General features: G+C 48.3%; 1 protein-coding gene across 1 annotated transcript in view; it reads right to left on the reverse strand.

Moving 5' to 3' along the window:
• Positions 1–18841, reverse strand: part of LOC139789123 (mothers against decapentaplegic homolog 7-like) — a 31197-nt gene that overhangs the window by 9731 nt on the left and 2625 nt on the right. The window contains 2 exon segments of the mRNA XM_071729655.1: positions 13360–13431; positions 18784–18837. Of these exon segments, the coding sequence (XP_071585756.1) occupies positions 13360–13431; positions 18784–18837 (126 nt within the window).

An 18841-nucleotide genomic window follows, 5' to 3' on the forward strand; every position in this document is an offset into this window, starting at 1 on the left:
AATGGGCCTCTTTGCTGTTGTTTAGTATACAGCCAGGCTAATTTTTTTTTTTTTTTCAGTTTGAATTTCAGAGAACCTTCTTTATCTGACTCTCCTGCTGCAACCCCTTAGGCGTGGGAAAACTTTTCCCTTCTTTCCAAAAAGCAGTAGGACGGGAATCCCTTCCTCAGGCTCTAACGTGGCACGGTTGGGTGGAATGAAGGGATGCCTCAAGGGGAGGCGGGACCCTTCCAGAAAGGTGCTGCCAACATCCATGAGGTTTTTAAGACCCTCAAGCCACCCAGGTAGGTGTGAGGGCATGTGGGTCCACATGGAAAATCCCCATAAATCCTATTTTGCTGCACATGCTCCTTTTTCTGTTCTCTGGCACTGGTGGGATTGTCCTGGGAGGACTTCAGTTCACAACTTGAACTGAATCTCGCCACCTCTGTGAAGGATAGCAAAAAGTCCTTCTACAGATACATCAATGGCAAAAGGAGGGGCAGGGAAAACATCCATTCTTTACTGGACATGGGCGGGAATATAGTTAGCAAAGATGAAGAAAAGGCTGAGGTATTTAACACCTTCTTTGCCTCAGTTTTCAACAGCAAGACAGGTTGTCCTGAGGACAGCTGGTTTCTGGAGCTTATAGAAGGTGACAAGAATCTGAACATCCCCCTGTAATCCAGAAGGAAACAGTCAGTCACCTATTGAACTGCTTGGATCCCCACAAGTCTATGGGACCAGATGGGATCCACCCAAGGGTGATGAGAAAGCTGGCAGAAGAGCTCGCCAAGCCTCTCTCTATCATCTACCAACAGTCCTGGCTCACTGGGGACATCCCAGATGATTGGAAGTTGGCGAATGTCACGCCAATCCACAAAAAGGGCCGGAAGGAGAACCCAGAAACCTACAGGCCCGTCAGCCTGACCTCAGTGCCTGGCAGGGTTATGGAACAGATCATCCTCAGTGTAATCACACAGCACCTGCAGGAGGGGCAAGGGATCAGACCCAGCCAGCATGGGTTTAGGAAGGGCAGGTCCTGTCTGACCAACCTGATTTCCTTTTATGATCAGGTGACCCGCCTGGTGGATGAGGGGAAGGCTGTGGATGTGGTCTACCTGGACTTCAGCAAGGCCTTTGACACCGTCTCCCACGGCATACTCCTGGAAAAGCTGTCAGCCCACAGCTTGGACAGGGGCACTCTGCACTGGGTCAGGAACTGGCTGGAGGGCCGGGCCCAGAGAGTGGTGCCGAACGGTGCTGCATCCAGTTGGCGGCCGGTCACTAGTGGTGTCCCCCAGGGATCAGTGTTGGGCCCGGTTCTGTTTAATATCTTTATTGATGATTTAGATGAGGGGATTGAGTCCATCATCAGCAAATTCGCAGATGACACTAAGCTGGGGGGAAGTGTGGATCAGCTGGAAGGCAGGAGGGCTCTGCAGAGGGACCTGGACAGACTGGAGAGTTGGGCTGATTCCAACGGGATGAGGTTCAACACGGCCAAGTGCCGGGTCCTGCACTTTGGCCACAACAACCCCATGCAGCACTACAGGCTGGGCACAGAGTGGCTGGAGAGCAGCCAGGCAGAAAGGGACCTGGGAGCCTGGATTGACAGGAAGCTGAACATGAGCCAGCAGTGTGCCCAGGTGGCCAAGAAGGCCAATGGCATCCTGGCCTGTATCAGGAACAGCGTGGCCAGCAGGTCCAAGGAAGGGATTCTGCCCCTGTACTCAGCGCTGGTGAGGCCACACCTCAAGTCCTGTGTCCAGTTCTGGGCCCCTCAGTTTAGGAAGGATATCGAGGTCCTGGAGCGGGTCCAAAGGTGGGCAACTAGGCTGGTGAAGGGACTCCAGCACAGATCCTATGAGGAGAGGCTGAGGGAGCTGGGGCTGTTCAGCCTGAAGAAGAGGAGGCTCAGGGGAGACCTCATCACTCTCTACAACTCCCTGAAAGGAGGTTGTAGCCAGGCGGGGGTTGGTCTCTTTTCCCAGGCAACTCTCAGCAAGACAAGAGGGCACGGTCTTAAGTTGTGCCGGGAGAGGTTTAGGTTGGATATTAGAAAGAATTTCTTTACGGAGAGGGTGATCAGGCATTGGAATGGGCTGGCCAGGGAAGTAGTGGATTCTCCATCCCTGGAGATATTTAAAAAGAGACTGGATGTGGCACTTAGTGCCATAGTCTAGTAACTGCAGTGGTAGTGGATCAAGGGTTAGACTTGATGATCTCTGAGGTCCCTTCCAACCCAGCCTATTCTATGATTCTATGATTCTATGACTTGCTGGCTCAGAAGGTAGCACAGCACCCTCCATCCTCCTTCTCCTGCTTTGATAGCAACCCAGAATAATCACATTGCAATGCCAATCAGCCAAGAGGTTCCTCTGGATAATGCAAGAAGGCCAAGCCAACATTCATGAGATGCTGCCGTGCAACCCTCAAGCAATTTGAGGTTGGTACCAGCCCCATCTCCCAGAGATGAGCCAACACCTCCACCCTACCAAAGACACACCTCTTCTCCACCCATACCCAACCCAAAGCTCAAGCAGAAACCTTCTGAGAAGGAGAAACCACCACACAAGGGGCTCCTAACTTACAACCAGGCAAAATCACATCTCAGGATGAGCTTGCCAAAATCCCTTCTCTACCAGCTTGGTTTGTGCCAGAGGCTCCCATGGCACCATCCTGCCCATCACCTTTCCACAGATGCCAAAGCCACCAGAGGTCACCAAGGCCATGCCAGCCCCAGGGGGTCAAGCCCCCCCTCCCACCTTTTCAAGGCAACAACCAAGCTTGTTTTTAAGAGGATGAAGACCTTAAAAACACTTTTTCAATTAAAAATAAAGCTCCTCCATTGCAAGAGGGGTATGGGGAGAGGTCACTTGTAGGGTGGGGGCAAGGATAGGACCACCAGGAAAGCCACACTGACAAACACACAGCTCTGGGGGTAACATGTTCAAAACCTTGGAAAGACCGTCACAAGAACTGAAGCAGAGCAGTCTAGGATTTCCAAATGAATACCTAATACCCAGATGTGTGCTGGGATTTAGGTTTTTTTTTCCTCCCTTTTCTCCCCACTTTTTAACCCCCCATCCCAACCACATTCCATGGGTGTTCGAGGCATCTGGGCAAAAAAAAAAAGAAGAAAATAAAATAAAATTTTAAAAGCAACACAAATTCTGCCCCCCAAGACTGAAAATGAGACATCAAACATGTGGGTGTCCACCCCCCCTGCAAAAAAAAAAACCAAAAAACCAAAAAGAAAACCCACAGACTTGCCCCCAGCTCCGTTCTCAGAGCAGCATCCCTTGCCAGGGATGTAAAACCTTGGCCAAAAACCAAAAAAAAAAAAAAAAACCAACCCAAAAAAACAACCCAAAAACCAAAAAGGTTGGAACAAAAGTCCTTTTCACACTCATTGTGCTCCGCTCCGTAACAATCATGAAAACTGTTTAGCTGGGCTGGCATTTGGAGCATTTACTGCATTCCTGCCAATAAATTCCAGTCCCGGATCTGATGGAAAAGGCTCTCCCCCACCCCCCTCCACCCCCCTCCTCCTTCTCTTTCCCCTCCCTCCCTTCATTCCTCTTGGCTTTCTTTACAACCTAATACCCTGTTGAAAACTGCGGGGCCAGGGCCCTACTTAGGTGGGGAGGAGGAGGGGGGTTGGGGGGGCTATGGAGAAAAAACACCCAGCGCCAGACTGGAGACAGTGTGCAGACTGAAAAAGTTAATCATTACTTCTGTCTGCCTTCATAATCTAATCACTCCTATTCCGAAGAGCAAGGAGGAGGAGGAGGAGAACAACCACCCGGCCAAGACCCGGTCACCACCCAAGATGGTTGGAGGGATGGATGGTATCAACCCCCCCCACCTTTACTTGGGTAGGGGGTAAGGGTGGGTGATGTTTGGATGTAATTCACAAGCCTGGCCATGCAGGCACCCCTCCCCTCCCCTCTCACTTTGCTCTGGATTAATAAAGCTGAGCAATTAAGAAGAGAATATTACATTCATTAAGTAATTAACCCTCCCAGTGTTCGTTTGCACCCCCCCTTTTGTAGACAGGAGGCTGGCAGAGGTTTACCCCAGGCTATAAAATGGGGCTGGTCAGCAGCACCCAGTTTAAAAACCAACAATAAATAAAAAAAAAAACCCCAAACCTAAAAAGAAATTAACCCAAAAAAGCTCCTTGTGCTCATCCCGCTTTGGGGGGCAGTGGAGGGCTGTGTCCCACCTGGGGACCATGCCACAGTCATGGTGGCATCATGGAGACTCAGCAGCACCCTCCCAGGGGGGGGCAAACCCAAGGGATTTGGGGCATTACCAAGATCCAACAGTAGCTTCCCATGGGGGCAACGTCCAGGGGATTTGGGGCATCACCAACAGCTTCTTCCCATGGGGGTAAAGTCTGGGGGATCAGGGGCATCACTGAGACCCAACAGCGTCTTTCCATGGGGACAAAATCCAAGGGATTTGGGGCATAACCAAGATCCAACAGTGTCTTCCCATGGGGGTAAAGTCCAGGGGATTTGGGGCATTACCAACAGCTTCTTCCCATGGGAGTAGTCTGGGGGATCGGGAGCATTACTGAGACCCAATAAGTGTCTTTCCATGGGGACATAGGCCAGGGGATTTGGGGCATGACCAAGATCCAACAGTGCCTTCCCATGGGGGCAAAGTCCAGGGGATTGGGCATCACCAAGACCCAACAGGACCCTCCATCAGGGGCAAAGCTCAGGGAACTTGGGCACCACCAACATCCAGCATCACTTTTCTTTGGGGGCAAACTCAGGATATTTGGGGCATCACTGAGAATCAACAGCATACTCCTGTGGGGGAAAACTCAGGGGACTGGGGAATCACCAAAAGCTAACAGTGTCTTCCTACAGGCTACTCAGGAGATGTGGGGCATCACCAATATCCAGCAGAATCTTCCTACAGAGCCAAAACTCAGGGAATATGGCCATCACCATGACCCAACAGCATCTTCCCGGGGGATTTGAGCCTCAGCAAACCTGGCACCAGCTGGTCCAGAAAAATAACTTTGGTGCAACATCTCAAGTGTGTCAAAGCTTCGTGCTCTTGACACCCAGGATACATTTTCCATTTTTTCAGTTGTGACAAAGAACAGGAAAACTACAGGCCTCCACATAGGAAGATTTATGGGTTTGTTCCTCATAATGAGCTAAAAAGTCTCAGCCTGGCTTCCAAAGAAAATGAATTCATCAGTTCAAATGCAGTGATGTAAGGCTCCCAACTACAGGCTCCCAACTCCTTTTCCAAATAAAACTCCTGTTATTTGATTCCTGCTCAAAAGATGGTTTTATGGAGTTATTTACACCATCCACTATGCCTGGGAAGGTTCCCCTGGAGCCCAGCCATGGGGTCACCAGGAGCCACCCTGCATGGGCAAGCAGCACCCCATCTCACACTTTCATTTCTGCAACATTTCCCTATTTTCCCTGCTTTTCTACTCAAAATCTCACCCCAAGACACAAACAGACACACAACACCCCCTGGTATTATTTTCCACCCCTGTGGTGGTGATACTACAAACTCAACCCATTGGTTTCCATCCCCAAAAATCAATGGATCTGGAGCCAACGTCACCAGTTGGAAAAGCCAAGGATGTTGGAACTGCCACCATCTTCCCAAGACCCGGATTGCTCTGATGTAAATCCAACTCTGACAAACAAAATCTGTTCAACATATATATATATATATACACACTATGGATATACAGGTTGAATATATCCAGGCTGACTCAATGCTCTGATGGGTCTTTTCCAATCTCAATGAATCTCTGGTTCTCTATAGGTTGAATGAATATATTGAATATTTTGAATGGCATTCAAGCTACTATAGGACATATAATTTTATAGAATTATTATTATCTATAATTTTATGTAATGCATTAATAAACCCATTTTATATTTCATTATATATTCAATGTATAATGAAAATATTTAATATATTCAACATCTATGTATCTACTTTTTATACATATAATATACTCACTGTATTAAATACATTCTCTCTGTGTAAATATACCCAACCTACATCATAGACACATAGAATGCCAGGAGTTGGAAGAGACCCCAAAAGATGATTAAATCCAACCCCCCCTGCCAGAGCAGGCCACACAAGAACACATCCAGGAGGGGTTTGAAAGCCTCCAGAGAAGGAGACTCTACAACTCACCCTACCAAGCATCTTAATTCATCCACAAAGGATGAGGAAGGACCACAGAGCCAGGTATTCATCATCACACACAGAAGAGCATCACCAGGACCTCCTGCTACCAACCCACTGGGCATCAGCATCTCTGAGAAAGGATGAGGAAGGACCACAGAGCCAGGTATCCATCATCCAGCTGAAGCTGGGAGATTTTTTTCTGCAGTGAGGTTAAAAGGGTAGAGAAAGGCTGAGCCAGATCTTACAGGGTGGTTGTTGTCTTTCTTTTTTTTCCTTTGGTTGTTGTTGTTTTTTTTTCCTCTCTTGCAAGTTAAAACCAAGATAATGACACAGGGTGGGGACCAATTTGAAGGGCTGAGCAACCAAACCAAAATTAGTCTCCTGGACAAGAGCTTCCTTAGGCCTCACAGTTTGGGGAAGGAAGCTGAGAAAATGCATGAAATTAAAAAAAAAGATTCCTCAGGAAGCTCAAGAGTCATGTTCAAGCAAAGGTGACCCTGCTAGTCCAATATTTTTCAATGTAATGAAAATAAAAGTACTAGAGCAGCCTCCCTTGGAAAAGAGGGGGCCATGGAAAGTTTGGGGTGTTTTTTTTCCTCCTTTTCTTTCTCCTCCTCCCCTGGCACTTTCTTTCCTTTCACTAATGTTTTCTTGTCTTTTTTTTTTTTTTTTTTTTTTTCTCTTGGCTCTTTCTTCATAAAAGCCTGATGTAATTTCCTGTCTTGTCCCAACGTTTCCTGTTAATTAACAGGGTGAAAGTTATCATCATGTATTTAAAGGGCTACCCAAAAGAGGAGAGGGGAGAGGGGGTAAAAAAAAAAAAGGAAAAATAAAAAAGCAAAGGAAAAAGAAATCACTATCTGTTAGCAAACACCTCATCACATCCCCAGGGGCACAAAAATCCCTGGAAAAAGCTTTTTTGGACCTGACAGCTCAAGTCCATTGGCAAAGACTCCCCCACCCCCAAGGGTAGCTCCTGAAGTAGGTCCCTGAAATGGGGATGTGATCCCCCACACCCTTCACTGCCTAGGGATGGAAAATCCCAGCAGTGTTAGCCCAGAAAAACTCTTATTGCATTGAAATATAAAATATAATAAAAGAGAAAGAGAAGAAAAGGGAAAAGGGGAAAAAAAGGGAAAAGGGGAAAAAAAGGGAAAAGGGAAAAAAAAGGAAAAGGGAAAAAAAGGGAAAAGGGAAAAAAAGGGAAAAGGGAAAAAAAGGGAAAAGGGGAAGGGGAAAAGGGGAAAAGGGGAAAAGGGGAAAAGGGGAAAAGGGGAAAAGGGGAAAAGGGGAAAAGGGGAAAAGGGGAAAAGGGGAAAAGGGGAAAAGGGGAAAAGGGGAAAAGGGGAAGGGGAAAAGGGGAAGGGGAAAAGGGGAAGGGGAAAAGGGGAAGGGGAAGGGGAAGGGGAAGGGGAAGGGGAAGGAGAAGGAGAAGGAGAAGGAGAAGGAGAAGGAGAAGGAGAAGGAGAAGGAGAAGGAGAAGGAGAAGGAGAAGGAGGTGGGAGAAGGAGGTGGGAGAAGGAGGTGGGAGAAGGAGGTGGGAGAAGGAGGTGGGAGAGGAGAGAGAAGGAGAGAGAAGGAGGAGGAGAAGAAGGGGGAAAACATTAAAAGCTTGATTTAAAAATAAAATAAAAAGCGAAGTAAACTGCAGAGAAGGAAGTAGCCAGCAACACCCAAGAGGCCGCTTTTCTTAAAAGAAGGCAGTAAAATATAAAAATAAAATTTTAAAAAACCCAACAAAACAAACAACAAACCCCAACCAAGGGGATAATCCAAAGTCAGCAAGCGGAAATCCTGCAAGATGCTGAGCTCCTTCCCTTGGCCACCCTCAGCCCTGAGCAGGATTGGGCCTCCAGAACCTCCCATTCCTCAACAGCAGCCGTGATACAGCCAGGACCCCACCAGTGGAGGAGTTGGTGGGGGGTTGGGGAGGGGAAACAAAGCAATTTAGGCAAAAAGCAAGGGTGGTTTGGAGAGAAAGACTGTGCCTCAGCAGTTAATATCTTGGCATTGAAAATAAACCAGAGAGGAAGCTCCTTTGTGACAGTGGGCAGGTGGCCAGGCCACGGCGTGGGTCATTCAAGCCAACCTGGACGGCACCCACCAGCGCTGGGCTGTGGCCAGCACCCATCACCTTCCCATAACACACAGTGAGGAGAGCACACCCCATTTTTCCTCTCTGCACCCTCTAACAGGGTGGACCCCTTTTGAAGGCAACACCGAAGTGAGACAAACTTTGCCATCAAGGTTGGAAGAGGCATCCCCTTCCCTCTGTGCCAGTGGCGGGGAAATGCCTGTGGTGAATGTGACTGGTTCCTCTTGTGTAACTGATACCCCCGGGGCAGACAGGGAGGATGGAAACAATGCAGCCCACATTCCCGCCAGCCCAGGAATGCTCCTCTACAAGTGTTTTTGTCCGTCGAGTTTTAAATGTCCCCAATGATCAAGTTGTTAGCGCTGGCCAGGACGTCTTTTGGGAGCGGAGCATGGTTTTGATTGGCACACCCCAAATTCTAAAATTCCCCCTTTTTTGCCCTCATTCCACCCCTTAGGGATAAACACTGAGTGGGTCCCCAGTGTGGTCCCCACCTTGAAGGACTTGCTGGTGGTGAGGTCTTCTTCTGTGTTTTGATGGCTCTCAAGGCACCATTGAGAAAAAAATCTTTGGGGAGCAGAGCGTGGTTTTGATTGGCACACCCTAACTTCTAAAATTCCCCCTTTTTTGCCCTCATTCCACCCCTTAGGAATAAAAACTGAGTGGGACCCCAATGTGGTCCCCCCCATGAAGGACTTGCTGGTGGTGGGGTCTTCTATGTTTTGATGGCTTTCAAGGCACCCTTGAGAAAAAAATCTTTGAGGAACCTCGCCAAGTGAGAGGCGTCCCTGCCTATGGAGCTAGATGATCCTGAAGGTCCCTTCCAACCCAAATCAGCCTGGGACTCTATGAAAATCTGGCAAGCACTCAGAAAAATGAATGTAACACAGAGATGGACTGAAACATTTAACATGGGGAGCACCTCTGCCATCATTTTATTTAACACCCATCCCAGAAGACTATCTAGGAAAGGATGAAAAGGCTCTGGAGCATTTTAAGCTATTATTAAATGGTTCTTATTTGCTTTGGGGGAGGATTTTCATCAGAGAACCAAGAGGAGGATGCCCCCAGCATCCCCATGGCAACACAGGGACAACACAACCGTGTTCCCCTTAAGAAAAAAAAAACAAACAACAAACCCTCCTGGGGCTGAAGGAGCAGCCAAGCCAAAAGCCCTGGGGACGGTGCTTGCGGACACGGTCAGATGATGTGCAAGGCAAGGCAAGGCAGGAGGAGGCTCCTAGTCTGGCAGGCAGCCTGCTCTGCTCCAGAGGCTCCAGTGCTGTCATCTCACTGTTAACCCCTGATAACCTCGTCCTTTCCAGGAGGGGATAGTGGGGTTTAGGTAAGTAAATTGGTGGCTTAATGGTGGAGGTGGCTGTATCTCCAACCAGGAAAGGGTAGAGCTCCTGTCAATGCTCCAAGCAAATAAATAAATAAAAATACTAATAATTAAAAAAAAATCCCAAGCAATTGCTTATCCCTGAGACAAATATACAATCCGAGTTCCACAGGAAGATGTCTCAATTTCAGATTATAATAGGATGCCAATTTGTAAAAAAAGGCATTTCACAGGAGGTTATAAACTGGAAGAGAGGGAGGTGGGAAGGAGAAGGGGGGGAATGGGAAAGCAGGCAGGATTCTGCCGGAGATAGAGCACAGGATCCTGTTTACATGGGGGGTAGGAGGAAAAAGCTGCTTTAGGGACCAATAGCTCCAGATTTGGACAAGGTGCTTCTTCCCTGATGAGCAGATACCAGCAGGGATGAGAGGCATAGTGAAACATTCCTGGCCTGCCCATGATTTGGGAATGAAATGTCACACAGCCAAGAGGTCCCTTAAACCAGCCAAAGTCCCACCGCCAAGCAGGGAGCGATGTTGATGCTTCTTTACCTCCTGAGGTTTTTTCCCATCTTGCTGGTACAGCAGAGTTGGGAGGGGGAAACTGAGGCTGTGATTGCTCTGGAAAAGACTTGCTGGTCTCCCAGCCTCAATCTTTGGTCCTGTACCTACCAAAAATCCTCACTCTATGTCCACTGGCTACAGGAGACCCTGGGGTAGGTTCCAGATTGGGCTGAAACCTGGGTAAACTCTCAGGCTTGGTATTTTAGGAATATCCTCTATAAATAAAAAAGCAGCTGAGGTGGTGAGGACACAAGCCAGCTCATCACGCTTTCCTCATCAGAGCCAACCAGCTCCAGGCTTCCTGGAGAGCTCTGCTTTGCCAGCAGATCCAGCCCCATTCATTTGTCCTCGCCCACCACTGGCACCACAACCTTCCCTCAGCCAGGAGTCACCAGCCCTATCCCATACACGTCAAGTGGGAGATGTCCAAGACTGGGTGGAAAGCATCCCACAGAGACCCAGCACAAACACCATCAAGCACCATCAGCTCACTCCTACCCTGGGAGCAAAGCTCCTCCATGGATCATCCAAGAATTTAGCTCCCATCCATCAGATGCCACAGGACTACCGGCCAGCCACCTCCAGCCTCTCTCCAAGCATGGATTTCCTTGTTTGAAAGAAGAGTCATAACCAAACACTCCTCCTGGGGAGGAGACAGCTCAAAATACAGGAAAAACCACCCTCTGCCTCACTATTAATGGAAATTCTTTTTCTTTCCAATGGGATATTTTTTGCTCTCTCCTTTAATCATAGACAGGATACAAAAGACCTGAGTTGGTAATACCTGAGGACAACCATCTTGGTGGGACAGATCATGAGCAAGAAGTCCTGACCCACCCACTGAGTGACCACTGATAGAAATAAAAGACAGAAGAAAATAAATAAAGGTAAGAATTAGGAAAGGAGAGCCAGCACCTCAGAGGAGCAAGAGGTCCATCAGCCAGAGAATGGAGAAGTGACAATGGTGGTGGGATGAGGACACCAGCACAGAGTGAAGGACTACCCGATATTGCACTCCTGGGCCAGGAAGGAGAATGGAAAGTGGAGGGTGGGAAGGAGAAGATCAGACTGGTTATCACAAAGGGAAAACCCTCCTTAGCCATCTCCCCTGGCCCCATCACTCCCCCTCCCACATCCTCCAGCACCTCTGGTATTCATCAATGAAACCATCTTCAGCCTTCAGAAGATCATGAAGTGGCCAGACCCAAGACTCCTCCCTATCCAAGAAGCCTCATGGAGGACTGCAAGGATACTCCATGTCCTTTTCAGTGCTCCTCCTGCCATCATCCTCTCAAACCCCCATGTGGTTGCCCTGCCAGAGTAGCTGTCAACTCCAGGCTGACCTCTTTCCAAAATTCCTGGTGCTGAGAGCAATCTGCCTCACTAAATCCTGCCCTGCCAACTTGCAGTTATCCAAAAAAATCACAGGAAAGATCATCTTGTTCCAACCCCCTGCACAGGCAGGGACACCTTCCTTCAGACCAGGCTGCTCCAGGCCCCATCCAACCAACACTTTCAGGGGTGGGGCATTCACAACTTCTCTGGGCAACGTTAAGGCAGGTCTACTGACTCAAACACTGCTACTACACCAGCATCCACTGCCCATCCCTGGTGGCCAAAGCCTATGGTGCTACAGGAACCCATCACCACCATCTTCTCCCTTAGCCTCCTGCTCCAGTTTCCATATCTACCAGAATCAGGGTGGGTTTTTTCTTTTAAAAAGTCACCCTTTCATCAAGGAACCACAAATCCAACAGCTCTAGTCTAGAGGGGATGAGGGATGATGGATTCTCCACCTGGCATCACCAATCTCCACCTTCCCGAACTTAAGAAGCCGAAGGGTTCCCCATGCATTTCCGGAGGAAAAAAAAATTAAAAAAAAAAGAAGGATCTAACATCATTATTGTGTTGTTTTGCTTCTTGTCTTTTTTTTTTTTTTCCCTTTTACAGTTGTTTCTTTTTTTTCTTCTTCCCTAAAGCTATAGGTTCCAAAAGGAAAAAAAACCCCATACAGAAAACCCTCATTTAAAAAACAAAACACGAAAAGGTAGCGACAGTTCTCTCCATTCCCTCTCCCCCTCTGTTTGATTAATTCTCATTAGGGCCTTTGAACAAACAATATGCTCCCCTCTCAAATAACAGACAGGGTATATATCACACCCAAAGAAAAACAAACAAGGCTCACTTAAAGACATCCAAACCCAACACAATTCCTGGAGAGAGGCAGGGACAGATGCACACACACCGACAACCTAGTTCTGAAATCCCAGTTTCTGGATGAGGAGTAAATCGAAAATCAAGGACATGACCCCACAAATGGAAGAACCTTCAAACATGAGCATGGACATGCAACTGAATGGGTTTTAGATACTTTCATCTCAGTAGAGACAGAGCCCAAGCCACGGAGTTGGCTGATCCAAGGTAGGAGATGAGGCAATGGAGGCATCACACCTTGGAAAAGGTGGGGAGAGATGGACTGGATGACTTTTAAGGTCTCTACCAATCTAAACCATCCCATGGTTCTATGAAAAGTCCATGAAGGGTGGGGAAATTATCCTTTGAATATCCATCCCAGAACAGCACCTGGAAGCTGAAGGAGATGGAAAACAGGAAAGCAAGGGAAAATGCAGAATAGCTCAAGTTGGAAGGGACCCACGAAAATCATAAAGTCAAACTCTCTCTGCAACATCTTAGCAAAAAATGGTGTCACCTTCCCACTATGGGCAACATAAACCTCATGCATGAGATGTGGGATGCTGGTCACCCTACCAGAAGCAAAGTCCAAGCACAGCTCTCATCCCAGAGGCAAGAGGTGCCACCACCACCAGGTCAAGGAGAGCCTGACACCAAAACCTTCTTCAAGGCACATCCACACCTGCTCCGATAATCCACAAACCAACACTTCACCTTCTCCAACACGCCTCTTCCTACCTGGCTCCAAAAAGTAATGGAGCGTAAAATTGGAAATCAAAGGAAATATAGACTTTTAGGGATGGAGAACCTCACCTGGGATTTCAACACATCCTCTGCACAAGAGATACTCAGCAAGAAATCTAATTCCCCCTTGGAGCATGCCTTTCTCCACCATCTGCATCCCTAAAACCCCCCAGCCTCACTCTGGATCCCCCTTGGGACCCTCAGTCAACACAGCCCACTACAAAAATCAAGGGTAAGAAGTGATGTCTTACCTGAAAGCCCCCCAGGGGCTAGACAATTAGTTCCCCCTGTTTCAGTGGAGGAAGGCACAGAGTCTGGACAATCTGTTGGAGGAGAGAGGAGAGAGGAGAGAGGAGAGAGGAGAGAGGAGAGAGGAGAGAGGAGAGAGGAGAGAGGAGAGAGGAGAGAGGAGAGAGGAGAGAGGAGAGGAGAGGAGAGGAGAGGAGAGGAGAGGAGAGGAGAGGAGAGGAGAGAACCTCAGTACACAGGCAGTTCTTCCCAGGCTCCCAGCGTTGCCACAAGCAGAACACACATTCCAAAGGGTTTAGCAGGAAGCAATTACTAACTGTCCCCATAGAAGACAGCAGTTCATCAAGAAGCATCCACTTGTCACCTCAATCAAGGCAGCTCGCTGCTCTCCATCACTGATGCTAGACTGGCCCAAGTTACAGACTGGCTGCCACCCTCTCTGGTCCAGTCACCAGGTAATGAGGACCAAGGTCATTACTGTTGGGATGCAAGAGACCTCCCCAGAGTGCTCAACTCATGGCTTTAGGTTTTACTCAACGTAGTCAACACCTGAAGCTCCCCGAAACGGGAACCGAGAGAGAAACATCTCAGTGCCGCCCTTTTGTGGCCAACGGCCCATGTTTGAGTTCCACCACTCAATTTTTGTCACTAACACACCCCCCCCAGCTGCTGGCAGATCTTACACTCAGCTGTCACCTGCTGGGCCAGGTGAGAAACTGGGTCTACTCCTCCTTGCACTACCAAAGGGAAGGGAAAGATCAGCCTCACTGTTGAGAGGTTTCTCCTGATGTATGAGAGGCATTCAAATTGAGGGGTTGGACCTTCCCATCCCAAGCCTGCTTCTCCAGGTAACAATAGCCAGAAACCAACACCCATCCCCTGGTCCTACTCTGTAGGCAACAGGTGCCAGGACTTGCCGGGTGATGGGCCGGACGGTGCTCGCCCCGCCTGTGCCCAGTTGGGGCTGGCCCAGGGGCGCATGCCCGGGTTCGGCAGGGTGTGGTTCCTGAGCAGGCTCGAGTGCCAGGCGGATCGAAGTTAGTTCACTGATACTAACCCGAACTAACACTAGCTCGATTGACTCTGTTCACGAACCGAGCTCGCGCCCACGGCGAGATTCGTCTCACACAACACTACTCTATCTTTTCAGTCACTTCCATGGGGGAAACAAGCTCAAGCACACCAAGATGATCCAGTTCACACAACCTTCTGGTCCTCAGCAGGCTCCTTCATGACATCCTTTCGCTGTATCTCAACACCAGGGCCACCACCAGGAGAGTGGAGATCATTTCCCCCTTACTAATAAAGCCCTTTTCCCAGATTACATGCCCTGAAATCCCAGTGAAGAAGAAATTCCTACTTGCATAACCTCATTTTATCGGAGTCAAGTCGAAGCCTTAACAGGAATATACAGTTTAACAGGATACACTTAATTAAACCCAAAACAATAGGGGAGGCAGGAAATGGACTTTATTGTGAAATACTTTATGTGATACACTCTCTGAATGCCTCTTCGAGCTTTCTGTGCTTTAAAGAAATCTCTTTTTTCTTTTCTTTTTAACACTCCCTAGTCCTGACAGAATATTCCCCCTGCCCTGCTACTGAGATGGTTCCAACCGCTTGGGCTCCAGGTGGGCTTCTGAAGATAGGATGGAGCATTCCACACTGGGCTCCATCAGCTCCCTGAGGAGTCCCATCATTTGCCCTTTCCATGAAGTTTAGGGATCATACATGACCAGGTCTTCTGCTAGCACACTGCACAGCATGGCTGGAGAGAATCCTGTCCCCACTCCCAATGCAATGGAGCGAGGTTGGTCTTATGGCAAAGCTGCTCCAGTTTGACTCTGAATCCATTTAGCATTTCTGCACTGAGGATGAAAACAAGGCCAGCTGCAGAGCCTGTACACCTGGACCACTCCCTGACCTGCACTATCCATCAAAGGAAAGCCCAAATGGCCTTTCATGATGTCTTTAAACTGTCATCTCCCTTCCCATGTCCCAGTTAACAGTCAGTTTCCTTCACCAGTTCATTACCCTCTGAAGCCTCTTTAGAGGACACAGGGTTGATGTCTAGACTAAGCACGATGGTCAGGTGTGGGATAAGCTCCCAAGTGGGACCCTCCTGGGCTCTCTGCCCTACATATGCCTGGTTTCATCCTTGTACCCTTCCCATCATCCACAGATCTGCCAAGGGCTCTCGCTAGTAGCAGGTAATTGGGCTCATTTTACTTGCAACACTGAGAGGTCATAGTATCAGAGGTTCATCCAAGCCAAGTGCATGTGAATCTCCTCCCAAAACTGCCTTCCTGCAATATAAAACCATCACGGAGACATAGAATTACTCCTGGTGGCCACCAGCCCAACATCACAAGGTGCTGAATAGTTCCTGGAAGCTGCCAAACCTCCAGCTCCCCTGAAAAGCGATGGTAGGGGAAAGCATTCAATCCTGCAGCAACTTCTCAGTGGGTTTCCAGTACCACCATGACCAGCCAACCAGGAACACAATGGTGACAGGCACTTGAAGCTCCTTGTCCCACTTCATGATGGGTCAGAATACAGCTGAATTATTTGGGGACACTACTATCCGCCTTGCTTCCAACACAGCCACAAGTGGCAGCTCCTGCAGGGATACTGGGAATGCTGAGTTCCCACATGCCTCCAGGATTGCAGGGTGAGCCCAGCCCCATCCAACCCAACAAACAGAAGTCCTACTTGGGCCTACAGCCTTCCCATGGGTAACCCAGCTGTCAAAGGCAGATCCTTCCACTCACAAATACCAGATATGTCCTACCAACACACAGACTGAGGTGGCATTTCACTGCCTACCACAGACCTCCAGCTCCCCTGTCCATCCATGCAGTTCTCCAGCCAGTGACACCACCCACCTCAGCTTCCATCACCTTCCAGAAAAAAAAATTTAATCACCACCATAATGGTTTCAAATTGAAAGAGAGGAGATTCGGATTAGATAGAAGGAAGAAATTCTTTACACTGAGGGTAGTGAGACCCTGGCCCAGGTTGCCCAGAGAGGTGGGAGATGCCCCATCCCTGGAGAGATTCCAGGTCAGGTTGGACAGGGTTCTGAGCAACTTGATCCAGTTGCAGATGTCACTGTTCATGGCAGAGGAGCTGAACCTGATGACCTTCAAAGGTCCCTCCCAACCCAAACAGCTTGATGATTCCATGACCATGGGCACTGGCGTGTGCTGCCAGAGCCCACAGTGGTCCAGGTACTCCTCTCTGTCCAGCCAGACAAAGCACTTAAAAGACTAAACACTTCAATATTTTTATTATCACACTTGATGGAAAAGCAGAAGTTTCCTCCTGGATGCACATTCCCAGCTCCACCAGCAGATGCAGTTACCCAAGTTTAAACTGAGGGATTGCTCCAACCCACTGTCCCAGGGGAGAAGATGGCTCACATTCATCAGGCAGGTAAAAGACTTCACACCTTCCCATCATCATCTACCTTCCCTTTCCCACCAAGCCAGGCCACAGGGAGTCCTCCTCAATGTACAGTTGGGAAAAAGCCACAGGAGATGGCACCAATGCCAGGCTGGGAAACCCTTGGTCCCTCCGCAGAGGAAATGCCGAGAAACCCTGAGCTTGCAAAACCCACCTGCAACAACAGACTTCCAGTCCCTGTTAAGTCCAGCTGCCAAAGGGATTTTTCTTTCAAAAAAGGCGAAAAAAAAAGAAAATAAAAAAAAAGAGGACTTTTTTTTTGGTGAGTAACCCAGTTGTGTCTTCCTTTCTGATGGGCAACGTTAATCACTTCCTATTGGCCAATAGGAATAACTTTTCCTTTCGAAATGGCAGGTTCAATGCTCTGCGGCTTTGCTGTTTACACACATTTTGCTACCTTGTGTTTACACACATTTTGCTACCTTGTGTCAACACTTTGCTAATGAATAAATATATCACTTGCTAACTGAGAATGAGGTCCTGGCAGGGGCAGATTGAGATGTTTAAACCCTGCAAAGAGATACATCCCAACATCTTCACAGGAAACCCAAGGCAAGGTTTTAACCCTTCTCTCAACCCCTTTTGCATCCCATGCCAGCATCACTGTTGGGTTGAAAGAGAGGCAATAAAAGCCAAAACACAGAACTTTTCTGGGAGCATTCCCCATCAGAGACATAAGGATGCCAGTCTCACCCAGACCCACAAAACTTGCAAGCCAGCAGCTCCACAAAATAAAATTATGGAACAACTCCTTCCTACATCGCAGTATGGGCTCGAGATGCTGAGCCTCCTCCCCGATATCCAAAACATTTCATGCTTTGCAACCCAATTGTTTGCTAAACAGCTTTGCTTATTTCCACAAGGCAAAAAACCGCAAAAAACCACAAAAAACAAACCAAAAACCAAACAAAAAAAAGACTTATTAGTGTTTCTTTGAGAAGAAAAACAAAAGTCCAGCCTGTCAGGGAGTAGTGGGCAGGATGGGACCCCAGAAGGGTACCCCATGTGTCTTACAAAAGCTCAAGTTCAGGGTTCCCTTCAGTTGCGAGACACTAAAGAGCAGTAATTTGACAGAAACTGATCATTTGGCCAAAAAAAATATGACCTGGTATTTGGTCTTTAAAAATCTCTCCCTCTTTGCCTCCTCGCACTACTGCCTTCCCCCTCCTGCCTGCTGGGACCAAAGGGACACGACCACAGAGCCCACCGTGCTCCAGACAAGCCACCAGAGATCCCCTGATCCTCGGGGAGCCAACTCCTCCTCAAGCTCCCCCCCATTTCCGACTCTCCCCACCTCTCCTCCTCTTTTCCAGCCCAATTTATCTCACACCTGGCGAGCTCGCTGCCAACCAAGAGTTATGCAGACAACTGCAAAAGAGCTGGTGCCAGCCTCAAATGGGCTTCTCCCCTGGCACCCTGACATTCAATTACAAGCAACAGGCATGCAGTGATGCTAAAAAAAAAATTAAAATAACTTTTCAACCCCCTTTCCTAATTTTGGTCGGGTTTTATTGGTTTTTTTTTTCAACCTGAGAAGGCAGGATTACGCTCCTTTATTTAATTTCTACCCACTCCCATTTCTCAAGGCTCTGTAGGATTCCCAGCCAGCAGGGTGATGCTAACTCAAGCTGTGCTGGATCCCAGCTTTAATCCCTGAAAAATGCACCCAGGGATGAGGGACCCACTGCCATGGATAACCAGAGACCATGATTTTTCTGGCTGTCCAAGTGACTGGACCAGCAAAGGCCTGTGCTGCATCACAATCCCTCCTCAAGCTCCTTGCCAGAGATTTAAAATCCTACTTTGCGCCTTAGATAAATGATCTGTTCATTCTTCCAGAAGGCAGAGGCATGCAAGCAGCTCCAAAAGTTTCTCCTCTGAAAAAGTGTGATAGTTTTCAATGCCCTTTTTAAAAAAAACCAAACAAACAGCACTGAGATAAAAAAAAAAAGTCCACTTACCAGTTGGTTTGAGAAAATCCATTGGATATCTGGAGTAGGGTGGAGGGGGAGACTCTGG

Source organism: Heliangelus exortis, chromosome W (assembly GCF_036169615.1).
Source record: "Heliangelus exortis chromosome W, bHelExo1.hap1, whole genome shotgun sequence".
NCBI classification, from domain to species: domain Eukaryota; kingdom Metazoa; phylum Chordata; class Aves; order Apodiformes; family Trochilidae; genus Heliangelus; species Heliangelus exortis.